At 42.3% G+C, this 25,183-nt stretch overlaps 1 protein-coding gene across 2 annotated transcripts in view; it reads left to right on the top strand.

Annotated features, from left to right (window-relative positions):
- LACTB2 (lactamase beta 2) overlaps positions 1 to 21,841 on the top strand; it is a 26,882-nt gene extending 5,041 nt beyond the window's left edge. Inside the window, exons 4-8 of one of the 2 annotated variants that reach the window (XM_019549082.1) lie at positions 4,633 to 4,811; positions 13,090 to 13,238; positions 16,120 to 16,201; positions 16,630 to 16,687; positions 21,534 to 21,841. In XM_019549082.1, the coding sequence (XP_019404627.1) occupies positions 4,633 to 4,811; positions 13,090 to 13,238; positions 16,120 to 16,201; positions 16,630 to 16,687; positions 21,534 to 21,540 (475 nt within the window). In that variant the 3' untranslated portion in view covers positions 21,541 to 21,841. The remainder of the gene's footprint in view (positions 1 to 4,632; positions 4,812 to 13,089; positions 13,239 to 16,119; positions 16,202 to 16,629; positions 16,688 to 21,533) is intronic. The other variant, XM_019549089.1, reaches the window with a different exon arrangement.
- The last annotated feature ends 3,342 nt before the right edge of the window (positions 21,842 to 25,183 follow it).

Genomic DNA, 25,183 nt, shown 5'->3' with positions numbered 1-25,183 from the left:
GTGATTACCAGAATGTCAATCGCTGACTCCTCAACCTCCTTGAAGCATTCTGGGAGTTTTAGTGCATTGTTCTTAATGCTAGGCCTTGCTTAGCATAAGCACTATCTCACAGTGTGGATTTTTCAGAACCTGTCAATGCAGGGAGAGAGTACCTTATGACTAGAAAATAGTAAATGTAGTGCCTGTTTTCAGAAAAGGGAGAGAGAATGTTGTCTGAACAATTATAGGGCTGGCAGCTCAACTTTAATAGTACTGCCATACCAATGCTACCAACACATACTGGAGGAAAGGATAGGTAAAGATATGGAAGGAAGTGGCAAATGGAACAAAACACAACTTAGGTTTACTTAGAAGATGATTATATCAGACTAATTTAATATCATTCTGTGCTAGGATAATAGACTTGAATGGGTAAGGGCAGTGCAGTGTATTTAATTTATTCAGACCAGGAGTGTCAAACTTATGGCTAGTGGGCTGGATCTGACCCACAGAATCCTGCCATCTGGTTTCAGGTGCTGCCTCTGAGTCTGATCAGATGCACATGGAACAGAGCATGCACCTGTGGCCCCTGGATCTGATCAGACCCAGATGATGCATGACATGCGTTTGTGGTACAGATCTAGTCTGCAGACTTGATCTGGCCCATGGACCTCCATTCCCCACAGCATGCTTGATCTGGCAGCCACTCCAGCTGGTTTTGAAAAGTGCTGTGTTTTATATGGATCCTGGATTGGCTGGAACAGGCAGCACATGTGGTGCAGTCTGGCCAGCTCAGCAGCTATACTGCATGCAGTGTCCACTCCAGCAGCTCCAGGACTATGCCACACACGGTGCCTGTTTCAGCCATCCTGGGACGCATGCTATATGCGGTGCCTGTAAATGCTATGTGCAATATATATGATTTTTTTATCACAGAAAACCAGGATCCCTAGTCATAACCCTCCCCTGCCACTTATGGGTTGGGGCCCAGCCATGCCCCCTTTCTACCTGTTGAGGACAGGCCACACCCCCTTCCAACCCCCTGCAGGGCTGGGGTGGGCCAGCTACTGTGTAGTTGGCTTAAGCTTCTTTCCCCTGCCAGGCTGTATTGAAGTTGGCCTGCTCCCTGCCCCCATCCATATGGCCAGATGGTGCCTGCCATGCCAACCCCAGGCATTGGATCAAGAACGTTGGATCTGTGCTGCGGATGGAATGGGCACTGCCCATCTGGCCTGCTGGGGAAAAACATGGAGCACCACTGGTATTATAAGACTGAGAGTTCTGGTGTACAATTGGTGCACATCGTATGGAGTCCTGCAGACTTCATTAGGCTCTGAGTGACTTAATGACAATTTGGTATATCATTTGCATGCATTCTGTTTCCCAAACTGGTCAGGAGCAGAAGAGGTAAAGGAAAAGAACATAAGTGAGAATAATTTTAAGAAGTGCTAGGAAGACGGTCAAAATAAGTGGTCTAAGGATTTCTTGGTGGTTTTATGCCACTTGGGTCTAATTTAGGACAAAATGGGCACATCTACACATACATTAATGGGCTATTGTTACTGCGCATTAAGTTTAATACCTGTAAGAGAATTATAGAATCAATGAGTTGGAAGGGACCTAGACAGATCATCGAGTCCAGCCCCCTGCCATGGGCAGGAAGGAGCCCTGGGGGTGGGAGGGGTCATAAGACCCCAGCCAGGTGCCTATCCAGTCTCCTCTTGAAGATCTCCAGGGAAGCTGAGAACACCACCTCTCTGGGAAGCCTGTTCCAGGCTCTGGCCACCCTTACAGGAAGTAGTTCTTCCTAATATCTAACCTAAACCTATCCTCCCTCAGCTTGTGGCCATTGTTCCTAGCAACTCCAAGGGGGGCCCTGATGAACAGACTTTCCCCCAGTTCCTGCTGCTGGCCCCTGATAAGGTTGTAGGCAGCCACAAGATCCCCCCTCAGTCTCTTCTTGCAGAGACTGAAGAGATTCAGGTCCCTCAGCCTCTTCTCATGGGGCTGGCCACGGAGGCCCCCAACCATACAAGTGGCCCTCCTCTGGACCCTCTCCAGGTTCTCCACGTCCTTCTTGAAGTGTGACGCCCAGAACTGGATACAAGTACTCCAGCTGTGGCCTGACCAGCGCCACACAGAGGGGGAGCAAGACCTCTCTGGACCTGTTAGTGATGCCCCTGTTGATGCGTGACAGGGTGCGGTTGGCTCTCCCTATTGCTTCGTCGCATTGGCGACTCATTCATCCTGGAGTCAGTCCTGACTCCAAGATCCCTCTCTGCCTCTGTGCTGCTGAGCGGGTCAGCCCCTAGCCTATAACCATAATGCTGGTTCCCTCTCCCCAGGTGCAGCACTCTGCACTTGTCCTTGTTGAACCGCATCCTGTTCAGATCCGCCCACTTCTCTAACCTATCCAGGTCTGCCTGGATGCGGTCCCTGCCTGCCGGTGTATTCACTTTCCCCCACAGCTTGGTGTCATCAGCGAACTTGAACAGGTTGCACTCCACACCCTCATCTAGGTCGCTAATGAAGATGTTGAACAGCACCTGCCCAAGGACCAAGCCCTGGGGGACTCCGCTGCCCACACTCTCCCAGGTCAACATCAACCCATCCACCACCACCCCCTGGGTGCACCCCTGGAGTCAGTTTGCCACCCATGTGACTGTGCATTCATGCTATAGGTGCTAACTCAATATGCAGTAACCGGTGCTACTGCACAGTAGCCCCAGCGCATGGTCTCTTAGTGACACTAATGAGCAGTAGACTAATTGTACTGCACATTAGTGCATTAGCATGGCTTTTGTCATGACACACAAACACAATAGAATTAGTCTACTGCACATTTAGTGTCTTGTGTAGATGTGCCCAGTACAGTTTAAATAGGGGGTAAAAATAGGCATATAACTATTAATTGGAGTGGACCCTATTAGGAACATATTTAAAAATGTTGGTCTTATTTAGTAAGCAGTTTCATACTGAGCTAGGTAATAGAGCATTAAAATGTCATACAGAGCTAGGTAATAGAGCATTATTTTTAGTTCCTGTTGGTACTAAAAAACCTAGAAGAGGTTCTGGCTAAAGCATCTTCATCTTCCATTTAAGATCATACCCATTGCCAAATTTGAGGTTAGGAAGGATTTCCCCTTTATTGATCAGATTGGCAGGGACTGTGGATATTTTTGTCTTCCTGTGTAGTATGGAACGTGGTCCTTTTTGTAGGATCCACTAAGTATATATTAACCGCTGCTTTATCATTGTGTCAGTTCATTGGAAGTGCCTTTGTGTTTCCCCCCCCCCCTTACTTTTACCTGTAGCATGTTATATGGTATTCTTAGTGTTTGGGATATTTTTCCTTTTAGTTGTGAGGGTAAGGATTTGAAGTGGTAATTTTGGCGATTGCTTTGGATAACAAATGCCTGAGAACATAGGGGACTAGACTTAATGGTCTAGGAGGTCCTTCCTGGACTTTTATTCTTAAATATATTTTTAAACCATATTCAGTTGGCTGAAAGACTTTGCCTGTCTTGGCAAAGTGACCTGGGCACAACTATACATACTTTTTATTAGCTCTTGGATGGAATACACAAATGCATTATACCTAGGCACAACACCATCAAGTCTTTAAGAAACTATGGAGATTTCAAAATGCTGACTAGGATCTTAGCAACATGGACTATAGTGAACACCCTAAACTGTTTTCTGTTCCCTGCACTAGTTTATCAAAGAACTTAAAATCAAGTTTCAGGTCTTGGTCATTATCCTCAAGGTGCTCCCTGGCCTGGGCCCAGGAGATGTGAAAGCTCTGGGATGAAGATTCTGAACTGGTATTTTTACTCCTCTGGCACAGTGAAACATTTTACGTAAAGGTGAAGATCAAAAATGCAGAAGATACAGGGACAGCCTGATTCTATAGTGTGAACTTGTATGAAGATGGAGGAGGATCCTTTCACACCTCATTCCATTCTGCTCTATCTGTAAGGTGCATTTCTTCAACTTTGCAGGTGTAACGTAGACATATAGGTCTATCTGTGTGTTTGGTGTGTGAGTGCATGTACATGCACATATATTTATGAACTTAGCCACAATAAAACTCCTGAGCATACAGTTTGCCTGTAGGGAAGTAAATAAGAGAAAACGTAGCCACATGAGAGAGATTAGTTGTATCACTTAATGCACTGCTGGAAAATGCTCAGATACTACATGTGTAATAGAAAAACTTGTGTTATAGAATGTAGGGCTAACTATGTCCAGAATCAGCAGCTTATGACTTGTGGGCCAGATGCAGACTGCAGAGCCCATTAATTCACCCTGTAGACATGGGGCTTCAGGAAGAAGCAGCAGTGGCAGCCAGGTCCTTGTGCCCACCCAGCTTTGACCCAATCTGGGTAATTTCCGCCTGCAGCCTAAAAAGGTTTCTGACTGATGATATAAGCCAAATCCCACATGGATTTATGAAATCTAGGAATTTATAATGGGTTAACCTAAATCTTACCTTCTGTTACATTGCTATTTCATATCTCTATAATAATTCTTTATAGAATTGTATTTTCTTTATTAATCACAAACACATGTTTATATATATTTCTTTTCCTTGTAAGGGGTATTTGTGTTACATACATCCTGCATGTAAATTTATGCTTTTGTTCTTAACAGAGTTTTATATACACCTGGACACACTGATGATCATATGGTTTTGCATCTCATAGAAGAAAATGCTATATTCTCTGGTGACTGTATTCTAGGAGAAGGGACGGCAATATTTGAAGATCTCTATGAGTACATGAAATCATTGGAAAGGCTGTTGCAGATTAAAGCTGTCTTGATATATCCTGGTTGGTATCTTTGTATTGAATTGCATAATTAAATCAACAGTATACATTTGTTTAACATATAATCTTCTAATTAGAGGTACACCAATACATTGGTCCAATACTGAGTCGGCACTAATAAAAATAAAATTGGCTGCATTGGATATTGGCCCCATGCAGCCAATATTTTGGCTGATAAACGCCTGTGCATGCACGCAGCTGCACTGCAGCACGCAGGTGGCAAGGAGCACAGCATAGCAGCTTGGAGAGCTGTGTGTAGCTGTTAAGTCCATTGTGGTGGAAGGGGAATGTGAAAGGAAGGGGCGTAGGGGAGGGGGGCAGATCAATGCCCCCCACAGAGAGGGAGGGAGTGAGACAGGGGCTGGGGAAGGCGCTGCCCGGCCAAGCCCCCTATGGCTCATGGTGTGGGGGGGGAGGAAACAACACACAACATGTGCCTCCCAGATCTGCACAGGGTGGGTGGGCTGGAGCTGGGGCTGCACAGGGCTCTTCTTGGCAGGGACTGGGCTTGGGATGGACAGCAGCGCTGGGAGAGGGCTACAGGCGATGCTGTAGCCCCCCCATCCTAGTGCTTCCACTGGATTTCATAAGTCTAACCCCCGCCTCCACCTACACACCAGGAAGAGCCAGGGCTGTGCCGGGCGGGGGAGGGGCTACAGCAGAATTTGGGGCGGCTGTAGCCCCTGCCCCCCCAGCACTGGCACTGCCCGTCTGGAGCCCAGCCCCTGCCGAGAAGAGCCCAGCAGAGCCCTGAACCTGGCCCACAGCTGGAACTTTCCCCGCCCTTTGCAGATCCAGGGGCATCCACGCCCCCCCCAATGTCCTCCTAGGTTGTGCGCAGCAGCAGGAGCCACTCTCCTCTCCTACCCACCCAGATGAGATGCGGCTCCGTCCCACACTGCCTGCCCGGCTGGGCAGCACCTGCCCCAGCCCCACTCCCTCACTATGCGGGCCGCTGATCTGCCCGCCCCCATGCCCCTTCCCTGCTTCCTCCCCTTCTACCACAACAGACTTACCAGCTGGACACAGCTGTATCGGAAATCGGATCAGTATCTGCTTACATGCCTCCTTAAAAATTGGCTATTGGTATTGGCCCCCAAAATCTCTATTGATGCACCACTTACTTATAACAATATAAGACCACTTATTACTGACAAATAATAATGCAGATATAATACTGCAGGAAACTGCTCATACCTCATCATGGCTGCCTACTATAATAGCTATTTCTCTTGCTGACATCTTTTTGATTCTGTGTTAAATTTGCACTTCTGAAAAGTTCTGAACTGACGGTTCAGAGGATCCATGCACTGTACAGCAGAACCAGTGCACTTTGCTCACAGCTGAAAAGAACAAAGAAGGAAATGGTCAAGTATGTTAGTTAAGTACCTATGACCATTTGCTTTTTTGGCTGCTTTGGTCGGGGTGGTATAAAAAAGTTGGGAATAGTGATCATGGTTTATGGAATGTATAGCTGTTTATTGCAGTCTGGATTTCTACTGTAAATTCAATTAATCATGGGGAAAATAGGGTTGGAAGGGACCTCACAAGGTCATCTAGCCTATCCCCCTGCTCAAGGCAGGATCATTCCTAACTAAATCATCCTAGTCAAATGTCAAAAGGCTGGCTTAAGTCAAAGCATACTGTGTCTGCTGCTCTGCCCCCATCCATAAAGCCTGTCACTTTTATCATAGAACGAAATCAGGTTAGTCAGGTATGACTTGCTCTTGATGAATCCATGCTGTATTTTCTCAGATACAACATACCTTGGGATAAGATACGCACTTTCTGTTTGAAAGGCAGAATAAAGAAAAGAAGGTCTTGTAGTAACTGAGTAGTAGCAGCTATGGAACCAGACCTGCTCATTGTTCTCCTTCCTATGAATCCATACAGACTTTATTTTCATTTTTGTCCAGAAAGTGGCAGAAACTGCCCTTACCATATTTCTTGTATATAATACATACTCCAATTTCCAGGAGCTGGATTGTGTTTAGGGGTTTGGGGGGTGGGGTTGGAATAAGGTGTATGTATGTGAGAAAATATGTTATTTTGTTAATGGAAAGGTTACCTTTGACATTTTTTTTCAGAAACTGCAAAAACCAAGTGTATTAGTGTCTCTTACTGTGATGGTTATTTTTTTTACATTTTAAATGCTTTGTTTTGGGGAATCCAAATTCCCAAATCTGTGTTTAAATATTAAACACATTAAAGATGATAAATACCATTAAAGGCAGCTTTGTTTGATAACTTAAATATTCCATTTGAAGTATTCATATGACCTCAAACTGTGTATCTGTTAATAATCTTCTGATTTGATTTAGACTCTGACATTGCTTTTCTTTTGTTCTGGAAATACATTAGTTTTCATGTAAAGCATGACTCTTGTTTATCAAGACTGAACTTAAAAACTCATTATGTGACTAAGATTTAATTCCCTACTCTCTTTCAGAACTTCACTTCCTAACTCCTACCTCTTTCATTTATCTTTTTACTTTTCCTCACACCATTCATTCTGCATGACTGACTTCATCCCTCTGTTTCTATTTTCTTTCTTAACCTTTTAGGTGTGCCCTTTTTGACACTGCCCTGTGCCTTTACTCCTTATAATATACTTGAAATGTTTTTTTTGTAAAATAAATTAGCATATATAACGTGCTATATATATCAATAGCTTTTAAATTACTTTATGGGAGGGAAGTGTTATTAAAGCTGATGCACACCTTGTTTACAGATGGGGAAAATGAAGAAAGTGAAGTTAAATAATTTGCCTATAGTTATCAGCTGATCAGTGGTATTGTTGAGAATAGTACCCAGGCCTCTGTCCAGTAGTCCACATTGCCTGCCTTACAAAGTTTATATACTATAGTCCGTTTCTTTTGATTTTTTTTCTGCACTCCAGGAAAAAAATTGAAGCAAGTAATGTGCCAGATTTTACCATTTAATCATGCACAGTCACCCTTCTTCAGGCATAGGGAGTCTGCTGGTCCCTATGCCTGAAGAAGGGTGACTGTGCCCAAAAGCTTGCTAAGAGCTCTCTTCCAACTATTCAGTTGGTCTAATAAAAGATATCACATCTGCTCAAAGTACTTTGCCTGCCCATGTCCTTAGACCAATATGGCTACAACCAAAAAACTCAGCTTTTCTTGGGGTATGTAGTTAGATGTAAAACGTCTAATTTTCATCCAGTACTTAGTCTTCATTGAGCCAAGGTGCTCACCTTTATCAGTCTGGTTTCAGATTGCATGAGCCTCATCATCCCTTCCCCCCATTGTAGAATTAGGTAGAGATAAAAGCCCCTTTAAAAACTAATTGAAAATCATTTTGGTTTTTGGGTGGGCCATAGATTCAGCACCCAAAAGTTCTGTTCCATACAGACTCTTATCTTAGATCTCTAGACCTTTGGTGCTGCTAGAACTACTTTTCTGCCTATCTTATTATAAAAGGATGAAATTCCACCAAAGGCTTGTTTTGCTGTAGTTGTTTACATTTTCATATGCTTCTTTCAGTTAAGATCTTTATTACAGTACAGTATATATTTTTATATTTTATCAGTGGTCAGTAGCCATAAATATTTTGTTATATACTGGGTTCAGTCATATCTAATTTGTATACATAGTCCACAAATTTTTTGTCCACTTCTGCAAGCAGTAAGCACTCGCCAATCAAAAATTTCTATTACTGCTCTTTTAATATAGTAAAATTTTTACTGTAATGAGAGTAACTACATTTTGTGCTTTAATGTTATTCAGACTAAGTCGCCTCTTCCTGAGATTTGTTTTTTCTTTTACTCCCACTCTCAAACACACTTTGGAGGCGTTTATATGAATTGTTTTGAATTGTTTTGTCACAGTGAGTCCATTTGCCTAATGTAAATATCTACTTTTACCATGTGTACTTTTACTAAGCATGTGAATTGGTTTGGACTGAATATACATCAGAATATATTCATTGCCAGTACCTTATAAATATGTATAAGAACTAAAAAATGTGTTTTGGCCACCAGAGGGCATCCACACTTTTCTATTAACCATCTTTTAGTTAAGAAATATGAATACTTAAACTGGAATATTTAAGTTATCAAACAAAACTTTAACTTCAATGGTATTTATCATCTTTAATGTGTTTAATATTGAAACATGGATTTGGGAATTTGGATTCTCCATAACAAAACATTTAAAACGTAAAAAATTAACCATCATAGTAAGAAACACTAATACATTTGTTTTTTTTGTAGGTTCTGAAAAAAGTCAAAGGTGACCTTTACATTAATGAAATACCATATTTTCTCATACAAACACCTTTTTTTAACCCCCTCCCCAACTATACACAATCCAGCTGCTGGAAAGTGGAGTGTCTATTATATACAAGAAATATGGCCGTGGCAGTTTGTGCCACTTTCTAGACAAAAATGAAAGTAAAGTCTGCATGGATTCACAGGACAAACAGTAAGAAGGTTTGTCTCCCTAGCTGCTGCTACTCACTCACTACAAGGAAAGACCTCTTTTTCTGCTTTCCACCTTTCAAATACAAGGTGCATATCTTATCCCAGGGGAATGTTTTATGTGAGAAAATACAGTAATTTTGATTTAACAGATGAACCTCAGATTCATACCAGAAATCTTTCCATCCTCCCACTTTATAGCATAAATATTTTCAATATGGAACATCAGCTTAGTCAAATTATGCATCCACTGTTTTTGGCTGACATTTCCAACCATAGGTGATATTTGTCTACTCTTTTAAGGCGTGCTTTCCAAATACAGAACAAACTTCCAGGTTTTTTTGTGTTTGGCACTACAACTGTTTCATGTCTCTCCCTTAAACTGTAAAAGAGCACCATGCATTGTAAGGCAGAAAGCTCATTAAGAATGTGCTTTCTCATGTATATAACCTTGATTTACTTTCTCCTGATTATATATTAGAGGTGTTGGGTTCCAAATATGTCTACATTCATCTGAACCAGAGGTGTCAGACTGGGCCCAATCCAGACTTTGGGTTTCCTTTAATGCCTGATCCAGCCTGGGAAATGGGGATAGCTGCCACGGCCACTGCTCTGAGGGGTCTGGGACAGTGAGGGATCCAGAGGTCGTGGTGAGGGGTCTGTTGGCTAAAATCTTGGCAGTGGAAGGGATCCAATTATGGCAACCCAAGCTTGGTGCTGATGGCCACAGCTAGCAGGGCCAAAGAGTCTTGAATTTCATAGTAGGCCATGCTTGCCAACTTCTAATAGTCTGGTGGTAGATCCAGCCCACAGGTCCTACATTTGACATCCTAACCTAAACCAATATTTGCATATACTTTAAAAGTATACACTTCAGAATGTCCTGGCCTGGTTTTCAAAGCAAGGTTACATGTTGTTATTACAGAGCAGGGATTGGCAACCTATGGCCTCCAGGCTGAATCCGAACTGGCGGAGCCATTTGATTTGGCCCATAGACATGGGGCTTTAGTGGTATTTGGCAGCAAGAGGCTTCAGCAGCAATTGCTTTCCTGTCCTGCTGCAGAGAAAAATGCCAGCAGTGGCTGAGTCCTAGCATATTCCCCCCACGTCTGGTCTGAACTGGGTTAATCTGGTCCACAGCCTTAAAAAGTTGCATATCACTGTTATAGAGGAAGGGAGGGAATTGGTATGCCTCAGTTTATGTGCTTCAGTACTATAAAGCTGGCAATAGGGGTCTAAGCATATTTTTGCTAAACATTTTGTGACTAGATAAAATCAAGTGGTTGAGGATTTTGTTATTTGCTTTTACATTAGAGAATATTGTTATTTTTCTATTTTCTTTCAACAGCTTATTTGCTATAGTTCTGAAATGCACCAGTGTATTTCATCTTCTGTGTATTAGAAAATAACGTTAGCTGTATTAGCTAATCTGCTCTGCAGTGGGCTTTCTAGGAACTCCAGCTATCTGCCCTCATCTCATTTGTCTCCCATACCTATGGGTTCAGTAACATATCTGAACCCATTCTTACTGCCATATTAGTTTAGCAGTTAATTATCTGAGTTGCCTAGCTACTCCTCACATGGTCTGTCCTTCAAAGTGTATGAACTTTTAAGACTTCCCATTACCCTATCTTCATGTAATCTATGGTCTTATGAAGATGGCAGAAAGTATTACCAACTGAAAGTAGAATTTCTTCCATTAGGTGGGAGAAGTTAACTAACATCCTTCCATGTTAGCAGAATTATATATGCATGCTATGAACTTGTAGTTCAGTCTCTGAACTAGGAGCTAAGGAGCAGTTCTAGGCTGTATCACACACTTGTTCTGTGACTTACAGCAGATCAGTTTTTATAGTTCTTTGCTTTGTTTTCCCACCTGTAATGTAAAGGTAATGACGCTACTTCACAAGGGTCATACACAAAGGAGATTGTGATGTTTTATGATGGTGGTAGCCATATGAGGACCTACATTATTAAAATATGGACGTACTTCCTTTAAGGAAGGTATATGTTTATAACTAATAGAATGTGGTGAATGACCCAGAAAACTGGTTGATGAAGCAGGTTTATGTCCAGACCTGGTTCCATATTTCTCAGTAGCATTCATATATGTGGAGAATGCTTCATGTGACTTTTTGGCCCTTTAGAGAAGACGAGTAGTTAGTCTTACCACCTCCAGTTTCCTACCTCAACTAATCATTTCTGTATCCTTTTAACATACAATACCAGTGGTGTTACCGATTATAAATATAGTAAGTTTGTAACAGTTATTTTGATTAGCAAAAAAACTGTAATTGAAGGATATTATTTGTAGAAAGTCTTACTTTTAAAGTACACATTTAAGACATATTTATGACCATCCATATATGTTAGTTACAGCGTAAAATAAGTCTTGGTGTATATTAGGCTTGGTGTATATAGGTGTGTACGTGTTGAATATAGCATGAAAGTTGAATATACATAACTTTTTTGAGCTGAAGACTTTGTAGACTTTTGCCAAGCTTACAAGTTCCTCCTAGTTGTCTATCAGGTTTAAAATTTCCACAGATTCCAGCAGTACTTATTATTTTAGGATTCACTTGATGCTACTTCATACAACACAGACTTTTAACCTGTGAAGAGTGTTTTGTGTTTATTCTACACTGCCACTTCCCCAGACAGGAAAAAGAGCCCAGGATTCATGGACCCAAGTATAAATGCTGGTATTTGATCTTGGTAGTGTTTTACAGCCTCTGTATACTGGTATACATGACTATGTATAGTGCAAGGGAGAAGAGAATTAAGGCTTTCAATCTTTGGATTGTAAATTGCACAGAGAAAAGGAGCTTTGCACTGCATCTCAGTTCCTTGATTTCAAAAGGCAGTTTGAAACTACAATGAAAAATTATTTTTAAGTTGCAAGGGACTGAAAAAGATATGAGTCTGTCAAAATTTCCCAAAAGTCTTTGGACAAAAAATTATTTTGATTGATTTTTTTTTTTTAAACTTACTCCAAAATACATCTATAGGCTATTAAAAATTCCAGAAATGTAGATTCAGAAGAGCTGCAAAAGAAACTTTTATTAGTGGGTTAGTCAACAATCAACCTTACACGCATGAACATAGTTTCCTTTATCTCAACATGCAAAGTGCACACTGTCCAAATTACAGTACTAGGATTTCTGTGTACCTTAACGGTTTGTAAAAAGAAAAATCCCTGTGTTTTGGCAGATAATTTCTTCATAGATAAAGCACCTATATAAACTGTGTTTGCATATGATAGTCTCCATATAAAGTTCAATTCTTTTTGGATAGGGATTGTAGTCCTTCCCTTTTTTTCAAAGCACTTCCTATAAGCAAGTACTTATGATCTATCTGAGTGACTCCATATTGAAATGGCCATGTTGGAATGTTTATTTCAAATATAGTTAACCTGTTTTGCCATTTCGTTATTCCTGTTCAGACAAATTAATATTTTTCTTTTTTTTTAATTTCATTTCCTAATCAGTTTTTTTTCTTCTTGTTTTGTGTTTAAGTAGGCCACAGCAGCCTTGTCCTTGCAGTGTTACCTTTTCACACTCAAATCTTTTCAGTTCTGCTGTTCTGATCCAGAAGTGTAGGTTCAGTCCTTGCTCGGGAATTGCACTGATGGTTAATCCCAGTTAACTCACTGTAAATGAATACCTGATTATTTGAGTTGGGGGATCAGATCTTTTGTGTTGCTGACTATAGAAACTTTTGGCCTATCAGTGTACACTTACTTAATTGAGAGAGACGTTATTTGTAAATGAATTATTCATTAACTTGATTCTGTAATTCAGTTATATAAAACATTACTCTTGTAAATGTGTTTAAACTTAGGACATGGCCCTGTAATACACAATGTAGATGACAAAATTCAAGAATATATTTCTCACCGAAATATGCGCGAACAGCAAATTTTAAGTATGTTCCAGAAGAATGCCGAAAAATCATTTACACCCATGGAGCTTGTAAAAATGGTGTACAAGGTAATACTAGTTAAAATGTTTTTATATCTGGAACTAGATTAGAATCAAAGATCACAACCTTATTTTGTATTGAATTTAAAAACATTGGGGTATGTATTTGTATTAGACTTCTAAAAGTTCATTATTGAACACGGTCACACTTGGCATATGCTTCCTGTTATGAAAAATAAATAGTCTGTGCATGTGTAAAATATGACATTCAGTATGTTAGTAGTCATATTGCTTAAGTGCTTTCCTGGATTGGGACTTAAATTGTTTTTATTAACTTCTTAAACTTCAGTAACAAACTACTTTAAATTTAGTGAATAACTTATTTTCATGAAGATAAAGCTTTAAGTTACAAAACAGTTAAATCAGTGAAAAATGTCAGATAATAGTTAAATATTTTTTTTTTTACTTTTATTATATGCAAAGTTGTTTAGAGAGTCCCACAAAGTGTTTTAGAACATGTAACCCCAGGCACTCACAGCCTTCAGAAGGCTGTGTGCCAGCTGTGTTAGAAATCTGGCATTCACGTGCTTACAGTATGGCAAAATAATCTGGATCTTGTTATCTGAAGCAAGATGCATAAATAATTCATTTGACAGATGTCTAAAGCCTGCTCTCTTACACCTTTCTTTTCAAAAGGGTAAATCTCACTATTTAGGACTCACGGTATGGAGATCATTTCACTCTCAGTATCGCTTTTAAGAACTTCCTAGTTAGGAAGTAAAAGTAAGGGGGTTGGATTCTAGGAGAGGAGACTATTGCTATCTAACAGTCCCTAAACTCTATGCAGGACAGGTTTATGAAGGGTTTTGCAATCTACTGTGGGTTGTTTTGGTACAGCAAACTTTCACTCTTATGGCTGTTTATAAATGTCAGGTGGAAACTGCTGTATATTTTACCTGTCTGAGTAGATACAGTCCATTTCTGGCTGTTTTGTAGAGTAGCAATTATCCCAGCATTAAGGTTGGGAGTCTGTTGCCCACTCATCACACTGAGATGAGCTGGGTGAGATAAATGGATATGTTTCTCAACCTGTGGGTCACAAGACTATATGAAAGGGTTGCAAACAAACTTTAAGAAAGGGTTCTCCTTTAATGGAGAAAAATGTGGGAAACCATGGCTCTTCTCTTGCAGGCAGGCAGAGTTCCAGCCTGCAAGGGGCTGCTTGTGGCCCCCCCACCATGCTCCACACACCCCCACTCCCTACCCCACACACTTGGGAGCAGGGGGCAGTGGGTTGGGAGTGAGGGACACTGGATTGGGACTGGCAATCAATCTTTACAAATGGGTCCTGTTACCAAAAAGGTTGAGAACCACTGAGTTAGAGGATATCAGGAACACAGTAACAGTTGCATTGTGAAAGAGATTCCAGGTGTGATTTCAGGCAGGCTTTTCAACATTCCCACCTGTATCACAGACTACTTGGGCACATCTACACGAGGTGTTTACTGCGGAGATGCCCAGTTAGCTCCACAGTAAAGTCTTTGCATCTCTACATCTACCTATTAAGTTGCAGTAAACTAATAAATGCTGTTGTAAATTGGTACTTTTAAATACAAGTGCTATCCTGCTGCAACATTATGTACTATGCAGCAGCATGCATGTAGATGCTGACAGGGCTGGCTGGGGCACAAAGGGTGCTTCATTGTGGGGGGCTCCTTGCCAGCTAGCCCCACACTGGAGCACTCTCATGCCCCAGCCAGCCCCTCCACAGCACACTGAGCCAGGTCATACCAGTCCTGGTGACCTCCCCACCTCTCCCCCCAGGTCCCCTGCCAGCCAGGGTTGCTCTGACCAAGCTCAACATGCTGTGGTTCTGGATACATGTGTAAATGTGGCACCCAGGAGCAATGAACTCCAGCACACTATGTGCCAGAGTTTATTTCTTCACATTAATTGTACATGTAAATACACCCCTTGATTTTAAATTTGTCCCTCTCCCCCTTGCAGGTAACAAAACAGTAATAGAGCAGGTTTGTTTTTGGAGGAATAAACAGTAGTGTAAGAAATAGTGGTTTCGAGGAAGGCGCTTCAGTACTTTAGATTATCATCCAAAAGTTTCGATGCTTATCTTAATCATTATGAATTTGTCCCATCACTAAAATCCAAAAAATTTTTATTACATCACTAAGGTTTTAGTGTTTAGGTGCCTATTTTGCAATCCTGATACAGATTTTCTAAATAACTATTTACCAAGCCAGCTCTTTACATCACATAAAACTAGAGGCGCACTGATACATTGATCGCAATATCAGATCGGCACCAATATGAGGAAAATTGAAAGTATTGGCAGTCGGCTTTTTTTGTCTGATGTGGCTGATAAACGCCTGGCCCAGCCTCATCCCACCAGGAGGAGCCTGGTGCAGCCCTGGCCCCAGCCTGCAGTGGCAGCTCCCCCTTCCCCACCTGCAGAGCCAGGGGCACATGCCCCCCACATGCTCTCCGGGGGTGTGTGCAGGGCTGAGAGCCACTCCTACCTTCTCCATGCCTCCCAGATAAGTCACAGCTTCATCCCATGCCCTGCCCTGGCTGTGTAGCACCTGCCCCAGCCCCACTCCCTCCCTCCCTCACCACAGGGGCCTTGATCTACTCCCTATGCCCCTTCCCTCCCCCCTTTTCCCACAGCCACATCACAGCACACAGGTGGCCAGGAGCATAGCCCAGCAGTGTGGAGAACAGACAGGTGCAGCTGGTAAGCCTGTTGTGAGAAAAGGGGGGAGGGAAGGGACATAATTGTTTCAGTTCTTTGCAGTTACATAGATAGTGTTTAACAAATAATTCTGGTTTTGGAGTTACATTGTTCATAGCTAATTCAGTATATTAAAAAAAAATTGACAAAACTGACAAATATTTAAGTTGCATGACCATAATATAATCATTGTGTTTTTATTAGGATCTTCCTGAACCCTTATATAAAGCAGCAGAAAATAACATCACCTGCCACTTAAGGAAATTAGAAAAAGAAGGAAAAGTGTGTAAGTGTTTCTGTCTCAAGTTATTTCTTACAGTGTGTTTAGTAAATTATTGCTTAGGGAATGCAAATATGTCAATTTTTAGACATTTTTGTAGTAATTGCTTAAGCGATATAAAGTATAATTAAATACCAACAACTTCATTGATACAAATATTAAAGTTATCTAAAGTTTTTTATCATTTCTCTGAAACTTGTGTATTATGCTGCTGTTTGTGCTGTCATGCTGTTTCTTTTGACATTTATAAAATATTGTTTAGAGTCTTAATTACATGATTACAGAGTATATAAAAAAATCTTATACATGCATTCCAGGAAGCAATGTTAAAGTGGTACAACCTTAACATTTACATTTTTCTGACATATATGGTATTTGATACATTAAGTTTATACCGCATTTAGCTTAGGTTTTTTTTCACTTTACTTTCTCAGGTATTATGGGAGAGAGATGGAGAAATCCTAGTTCTGTAGTAAGAGCCAGTAAGCACAGGTGAATGAATACCTTTAGAAAACTGAGCAAGTAGAAACCGTAAGCATTAGTCAGCCAGGGGCTTATGAATGTTTTTTTTTGTTCTTGTAGATTAAACAAGCATCTTTAATACGCGTTTATAAACCACATAAATGTGTAAGAGTTAACAAGCCATCAGTTTCCTTAAATTTTCTTGCACTTTGTTTATTTTTGTTTCAGTGATCAGGTTTGAATGAAATAAGTTCAGTAACATATTGGATTGCAAATATTCTAAAAATGAGAATTTTTTCAAGGCTAAAATTATGTCTTGCAGTAGGTTATCTGTTTCCTTTGGTGCAGTAGCTGCATATATGGAGCAAGTGGTATATTGAAGGATATTTTGTGCAAAGAGAAATACAAGTAAGATGCAATGAGAAGGCTATAATCCCTATAGTTCCCTACACCATCTCTTTATTGGTGTGTGTGCTCTCTATCAGGAGTCAGATACAAACAAGTATATTGTGGATCTGGATTGTGGCCATTCCCATAACACGAATGGGCAAGATCTTTGAGGCTTTAAATGTTGTCGATTATGGGCATGGCCAAGCATTCAATTCCAGCACTACATACTTCAGGGAAACTTGCAGCACTGGAAAAGCTGGTCCAAAAAGGAGCCTACAGGAGTTCCAACCTTCTGGTTCAAGAGCAGCAAAGTAACCTGAAAGATGAGTACTCCAGCCAGGAGGAGATAAGAGGCTGCTACTTTGCCCCCATGGAAGACCATCTGCCTCCAGCTGATGCTAACGTAGCTCTGCTGCCCCTGACTCCCACCTTGTGCACAGATCCAGGAGGCAGTGCACCTGGACCTATTTGGGTCTGAGATAAATCTACCTGCAGCACAACTGCCTTGCTCCCTTACCCACAATTCACATCTCTAACTGATTGATCAGCAGAACTGAGGGTGTATTCCCTCACAGCTTGGACCAGCGTGGGTACATAGCAAACAGGTGCAACTCTGGGGGAATGAGGCCCCACTCCTTGCATAAACATAGAGTGACCAGGGTTTCTTAATTGGCAGGGTGAATTGGTACTAGCAGGAGGGTCCCCACAGGCACTTTGACAGCTTGCCCCTGGGTACCTATCAGGGAACCAATGCTCTCCCTTCCTTCCCTCTTCCTTGGGATACTGGGGGTCCTCACCACCCAAGAGAAGTGTATAGCCATTCACAGAATCATAGAAAATTAGGGTTGGAAGAGAACTCAGGAGGTCATCTAGTCCAACCCCTGCTCAAAGTGGAACCATCCCCACATCCCAGCCAAAGCTTTGTCTAGCCAGGTTTTGAAAATTTCCAGGGATGGAGATTCCATCGCCTTTCTGGATAACCTGTTCCAGTGTTTTACTACCCTCCTAGGGAGACAGTTCTTTCAAATAGCTAACCTAAATTTCCGTTGCTGTAACTTGAGGCTATTGCTCAGTGTTCTGTTATCTGCCACCATCGATAATCTAGTCATCCTTTTTCGAACCCCACTTTAGGTAGTTGAAGGCTACTATTGAGTCCCCTCAGTCTCCTCTTCTCTAGACTAAATAAACTCCATTGCTCCGGTATTTCCTCATATGTTACATCCCCCAATCTCATCAACATTTTTGTCACCCTCCACCTGACTCTCTCTAATTTGTCTACCTCCTCTCTGTAGTGGGGGGCCCAAACTGAACACAGTACTCCAGATGTGGCCTCACCAGTGCTGAATAGAGGAGAATAATCACTTCCCTTGACCTACTGTCATTGACCTGCTTGACCCCTTCTGCAGAGCTGCTGCCCAGCCAGTCAGCCCCCAGCCTGTACCTGTGTATGGGATTATTCCATCCTAAGTGCAGGACTTTGAACACGTCTTTGTTGAACCTCATGAAATTCTTTTTGGCCCAATCCTCCAATTTGTCTAGGTCACTTTGAATCCTAGCTCTATGCTCCAGTGTATCTGCTACTCCCCACAGCTTGGTGTCATCTGCAAACTTGCTGAGGGTGCACTCTATGCCATCTTCCAGGTCACTGAACACATTGAACAAAACTGGCCCCAGGACCAACCCCTGGGGCACTCCACTTGATACTGGCTGCCAGCTAGACATAGAGTCATTGATAACTACTCTCTGAGCCCGATGCTCCAGCAAGTTATCTATCCACCTTACAGTCCATTCATCCAGCTCATACTTCCTTAGCTTGCCTGGGAGAATGTTGTGGTAGTCCATATCAAAAGCCTTGCTAAAATCAAGGGTACACCATATCCACTGGTCTTCCTGAATCCACAGTGCCAGTCATCTCATCATAGAAGGCAATCAGGTTGGTCAGACATGACTTTCCCCTGATGAAACCATGCTGGCTGTTCCCAATTGCCAACTTCTCCTCTATGTGCTTAGAGCTGGATTCCTTGAGGATCTGCTCCATGATTTTTCCAGGGACTGAGGGTGAGACTGACCAGTCTGTAGCTCTCTGGATCATCTTTTGTCCCTTTCTTAAATATGGACACAGGACCCTTTTCCAATCATCCAGGACCTCTCCTGATCACCGTGAGTTTTCTAGATGATGGTCAGTGGCTCTGAAATCACATCAACCAACTTCCTCAGCACCCTTGGGTCCATTTCATCTGGCCCCATGGACTTGTGCACATCCAACTTTTCTAAATAATCTCTAACCTGTTCTTTCACCACTGAGGGCTACTTGCCTCCTCCCCAAACTGCTGCCTGGTGCAGTAGTCTCAGAGCTGACCTTGCCTGTGAAGATGGAGGCAAAGAAGGCATTGAGCACTTCAGCCTTTTCTGCATCCTTTGTCACAAGGTTGCCTCCCCCATTCAGTAAGGAACCTGCACTTTCTCTGATCCTCCTCTTCCTGCTGACATACCTATAGAAACCCTTCTTGTTACCCTTCACATCCTTTCTAGCTGCAACTCCAGTTGTGCTTTGGCCTTCCTGACTTCATCCCTGCATGCCCAAGCAATGTTCTTATATTCCTCCCTAGTTATTTACACTTCTTATAATTTTCCTTTTGGTGATTGAGTTTACTGAAGAGTTACTTCAAGTTGATATGGGAGGAGAGAGAGATTTCTGATTGGAAATGCTCTCATTTCTTTGGCAGAAGCAGCAGTTTTTTCCAGCCAAAAAACAAATGAAAAAAGCCTCTCCCCCACACAAAAATACTGTTCAAGGTTTTTTTTCTTGTCCATAGTCTCCTTTTCCTAAAGCAACAGTGCCTCCTTTTACTAAAGCAGCTGTGATACCAGTATTTTCTTTGGGCCCTATGTAGATACCAAAAGAGCAAATGAGATGAGTCTGCAATTCCCTGTTGAAGGGGCAAAGGGAACTTGCCCTTTAACCTAGAAAAATATCCACGTGTGAACTTACTATTTGTTCCTTTTCAACATTAACTTTCAAAACAGTCACAAGTCTATCAAAGGCATGTTTTTTCAAAGCAGCACTTGCTTGCTAGGCATTGATAGCCCACAACTTCCTCAAAAGATCAGATTTCAGTTTTAGAGTGGCCAAAAATTAAAACCAGCAAGATGTGTGCTTCCAAAATTCAGAAGCATCCAAAATTGTTTGGCAGGTTCACTGCTTATGGGTTGTACCAAGCACCTACTAAAATAGTTTTCATGCGCTTTACTTCAATATATTCTCAGTACCTACAGAGAGTATTTGTGTACTTTGTGTTTTGGGGGAGGGCAGTAAGAAATGTTTTAAAGCCTTGTACCCTTGAATGTTCTTGGGAAAACGAAGAACAAAACTAATTAGCAATTCTAATTAGCATGAAAAGATCATGTAAGAGGTTTTTGCTTATTCTTTGGATGGAAAGAGATTACACTTGAAAGTGTAAGAATAGGACTTAGAAATTGTACTGTTAAATATATATTATAAATCTGTGTCAGCTCTCAGTTCCATTTAAGGATTTATATCAGGACTGTTCAACTTCTAAGGCCCTGGGAGCCACACCACCAGCCCATGAGCCAGGGGTGCGGGCTATGCAAATGATCCTCCCCCTCTTCCCTCCCTCCCCCTGCCTGCTCTGTGTGCCTGTATGGATACCCCTCCACTGCTGCACCACATGGGTGCTGCCACCCCAACCACTGCCTTGTAGGGAGCATGAACTGTCCCTGATGCAGTCCCAATACCCCTTTCCTTCCTCTTGAGGGGAGCTGACAGTGAGTCCAGACTACGTGGGTGGTTGTCCTCATCATTTATTTTTTTGCTTCAGCTCATAATGGCTTTGCGTTTATTGGTTATCTTGTACTTTAAAAAAAATTGAAAATATTAATACAGCTTCATTTTTGTATACAAACTATTTTCTCTTTAGCTGGATGCATTATGTTCCATTGCAGAGGCCCTAAAAAACAAATTGTATGAATATACTTAAATTATTTTTGCCAAGTTTGAGAACCTCAACAGAAAAGTACTGTATGCAGTTTACTTAAAGTACCTGCTTTCCTACTGCAGGGACACTTTGAAAACACAGCAACACTGCATTTCGTAACATTCAGACAGTCTAGCACCTTTGCATATTTTTTATAATTATGCACTTTTCTCAACATGGTTTGCAATCCCAGTTACAATCAGTTTGTCAGCATGTTTAACTAAGTAGTAAATAATTTATCTCCATTGCTTAACCATGAATCAGGTAGACATCAAGCATTATGACTTTATAAAAAATCTCCATGCAGATCACCAGATGCTAAGATGGATGCTATGATAAACTCGCATCCCTAAGGTTAAAACTGAATCTCTTGTGCTGTTTAATATTTCTAATAAAATACTGAACAATAAACAGTGTATGATCAGACTTAGATTTAAATAGTAGTTCTTAGTGGCTAATTTGACCTATTCTGTTTTATTTTTCCTTACCAGTGATTGAAAAGTCTCCCACCTTAATCCGGATAAGCAATTTATAAATGTTACAAGTAACAGCTATAAGAACCATATTACTGAGCAACCATGTGCAGAATTATTTAATGGAGAATGAAAAGACACTTTGCTGATATGTAAAATCTGAACACCAGTTTTTGTTGGACGTGCTTAGGAAATTGTGGTGGTGTAATTTTAAGTGAATTTTATACTAATTACCAGTTACAAATGATTTTCATATATTCTGCGTAATGGAAATTGAAGAATACCTGGTTTGCTCAATTAATAAAGTGAAACTAGTGTGAAAAAATCCTATGTTATCTCTTCTGTGCCAAACTTCAAGTTTTAGCACCACAAACTATTTATTACAGAAGGCACTACTGTCTTATCAAATTAATATCAGTAATTACTGCATGGTGAACATGGACGACTGGTGCCTGTTGTCTGGTGCACATTGCCCCCCCCCCACACACACACCAGTCAACAACCAGGTGGGAAGGTACCCCAGCGGCCCATCACGCTGATGGGGGGGTGGGTTCCCTTGCCGCCAATCCTGCTGACTGGGTGGTTCCCACCCGGAACACACACACACACACAAAGCCATTCCACTTTTGGAAGCAATGCAGCCGCTTTTGCTGGCAGCCCTGGTCCCCAGCCGGCACCTGCCCACCTACCCACTGGCTAAACTGGGAGCATGGCCTGACAGGGTGCACTAGCACTCTGGGGGGGGGCATGTACCCCGTGTATCACCACTAATGGTGAAAATAGCTAAAGTAACATGACAACATGATCCTGTCGTCTTGTTCTTAATATTCTAAAAGCAACTTTCTTGAGATTTCTGGGTACTTACCCCATTTTATTACAGTGCCAAAATATGAATTTTGATGACTAATTTTAGGCAAAAGGTTCTGAAATATTTGGGAACTATGAAAGTTTTCACTGTTTACTATAGAGGGAATGAGCGCAAAACAAATGGTCCTGATAGAATAATTATAAAGAGCATCTATTAACTGTAACTTTTGCTGTCAAATAAGCCATGTTTAATGAAAATGGAATCTTTCAACAATTTGCCTACTCAGGCGAGTAGGGTGCAATTGCGTTCTCATCTCCATTCCCAAAATCCCAACACATCCTGCCAGGTATGTGTGGCATAATGGGAGGCATGCTAAATAGGACTGGTGCTTAAGTCCCATGGCACCTTGTCTGTCCTCAACCTGAAGCCCTTTATAAATTATTGGTGTGGCCTAAAAATGTTGTAGAGTAAAAATACACTGGGGGGGGGAAATAGAGTAAGGTAGTCTCCTCCAGAAGAATCCTAAGCACAGAAAGTCCAGGTTGTATGAATGGACTGTAAGGTGGATAGAAAACTAGCTGGATCATCAGGCTCAAAGGGCAATAATCAATGGCTCAATGTCTGGTTTGCAGCTAGTACCAAGTGGAGTGCTCCAGGGGCTGGGGCTGGTTTTGTTCAGTATCTTCATGAATGACCTGGCAGATGGGATAAAGTGAATCCTCAGCAAGTTTGCAGATGACACCAAGCTAGGGGGAGTAGTAGATGCACTGGAGGGTAGGGCTAGGATTCAAAGTGATCTAGACAAATTGGAGGATGGTGGACCAAAAGAAATCTCATGAAATTCAATAAGGACAAGTGCAAAATCCTGCATTTAGGACGGAACAATCCCATGCATTGCTACAGCTTGGGGGCTGACTGGCTGGGCAGCAGCTCTGCAGAAAAGGACCTGGGAGTTACAGTGGACAATAAGCTGAATATGAGCCAACAGTGTGCCCTTGCTGCCGAAGCTAACAGCATATTGGGCTGCAGTAGTGGGAGTGTTACCAGCAGATTAAAAGAAGTCATTATTCCCCTCCATTTGGCACTGAGGCCACATCTGGAGTACTGTGTCCAAATTTTAGCCCTCCACTACAGAAAGGATATGGATAAATTGGAGAGTTCAGCAGAGGGCAACAAAAATGGTTAGGGGGCTAGAGCACAGGACTTGGCAGGCAGGATTCAAAGTTATTGATAAACGTAGATAAACAGGAATTTCACCTGACAATCACAGGGTGATGGAAAAAAAATATTTCTGTTGGTAATCATCAAAATTTATAGAAAAAGGAAAAAAATCAGGGATGGGATAAGGAAATCTGGGGCAGCTGGTGACATGCATGTACACACACACAACCTCAGCTGTGCCACCCATGCACTGCTCCTCTGGCAGCAACCCGGACAGCCACTGCAGGAGCTGGAGTTGTGCTGAGAGGGGCAGCTCTGTTGGCAGCTGGGAGCCCAGTGCCCAGGTCCCAAGCAGGGATCAGGCACCAAACTCTTGGTGAGCCCAGGGCAGCGCCTGTGTGTTTGAGGCAAAGACCAAACCCCTGCCTAGCCAGGGATCTGGGTTTTCCATTTCCCACAGAAAAACGGAGTAAACTGCAGATTTTACCTTTTACCAGAGCCAAAAACGGACTTCTCATTTTACAGGAGAAACCTGCGGATTTTGCAGTTTTGAGGAGCCCTCTGCAGGCTCGTGGAGTTCCAGCCTGGAGGGGGTTAGAAGGGAGTGAGAAGAGGATAGTTGGGCAGGGAGTACCATGTACATATATATGTACATGGCTGCCAGGCATCCTGGAGAGCAGCTTCTGCAGGTAAGTGGGGGGAGAAGAGGGAGATTGAGGCCTCCAGAGGGAGGGAGGGAGTTGAGTGGAGCTGAGGCCTACATGCTTAGGGCCCAGGGCTGCACCCACCACCAACCAGGGATTAAGGAACGTTTGAGTGATGAGAAATTTTCTCTAGTAATTGAAGAAACCCCTGAGCTTGCAGGACAGCCAGCAATTAACACCTGTGATAAAAATAAGTCTGTAATTAGAATTCAGTTAAAATCCTCTGTTGTTCTTCAGTGCAATGCAGGGATCATCTCAGTTTGGATTCAAGATGTGTTGAGAGAGTACAGCCGAATGTGAGAACACTGTGTGACAATCAACAGTGACTCCACAGTATACATGCAAATGCCTAGTGAAGGACTTGAAAGAAATGCCTCCACATTTACAGCAGTAACTGCACATCCTATGTGCATTGCTCATCTTTTGCTTGTGGCCATTGATCATGCATTAAAAACAGACAAGTTCCACAACACTAATGGATTTGTGGTACCTTTTCTAGGAACATTTAAACATGTCAACAAGAAAAGGTGAGCGTTTTTTTAAGTCTGTGCCAGCAACAATGCAAGTCCGCTGGATTTTCATGTGCCCCCTACTCCTCCCCATTTTGCAACCTCACTAGTTTTCCTGGCTTGCTGCGGCAAAATACAGTCATGCCCATTGGGACAGTGTGACAGACTTTCTTACTAAAGAGCCAGATGCAAGTAAAGAAAACAAAACTATCCTTGGAAGTTTGTCTAGCCGGGTTTTAAAAAGCCTAGGCTGGGATAATCTCGTTGGGGCTGGTCCTGCTTTGAGCAAGGGGCTGGCGACACGTCCTGCGCCCCCTCCCACCCCTCATTTGCTGCGGTTCTGATCGCCCTTCGGGAGCTGCCTTCCGCTTGGATGCATTTCTGCAGAGGCTTTTAAGCAGCTCCTCACGGCCACCGGGCGTGGGTCGAGAACCGCTCTTCCTTCTGGCAGCGGCCAAAGCCTGGCGAGCGGCCGGGGGCAGGACC

This window comes from Crocodylus porosus, unplaced genomic scaffold, assembly GCF_001723895.1.
Source record: "Crocodylus porosus isolate Cpor-Errol unplaced genomic scaffold, CroPor_comp1, whole genome shotgun sequence".
Classification (NCBI taxonomy): Eukaryota; Metazoa; Chordata; order Crocodylia; family Crocodylidae; genus Crocodylus; species Crocodylus porosus.
Note: the sequence above shows the minus strand (reverse complement) of the source record. Positions and strands in the feature narration are given on the sequence as shown.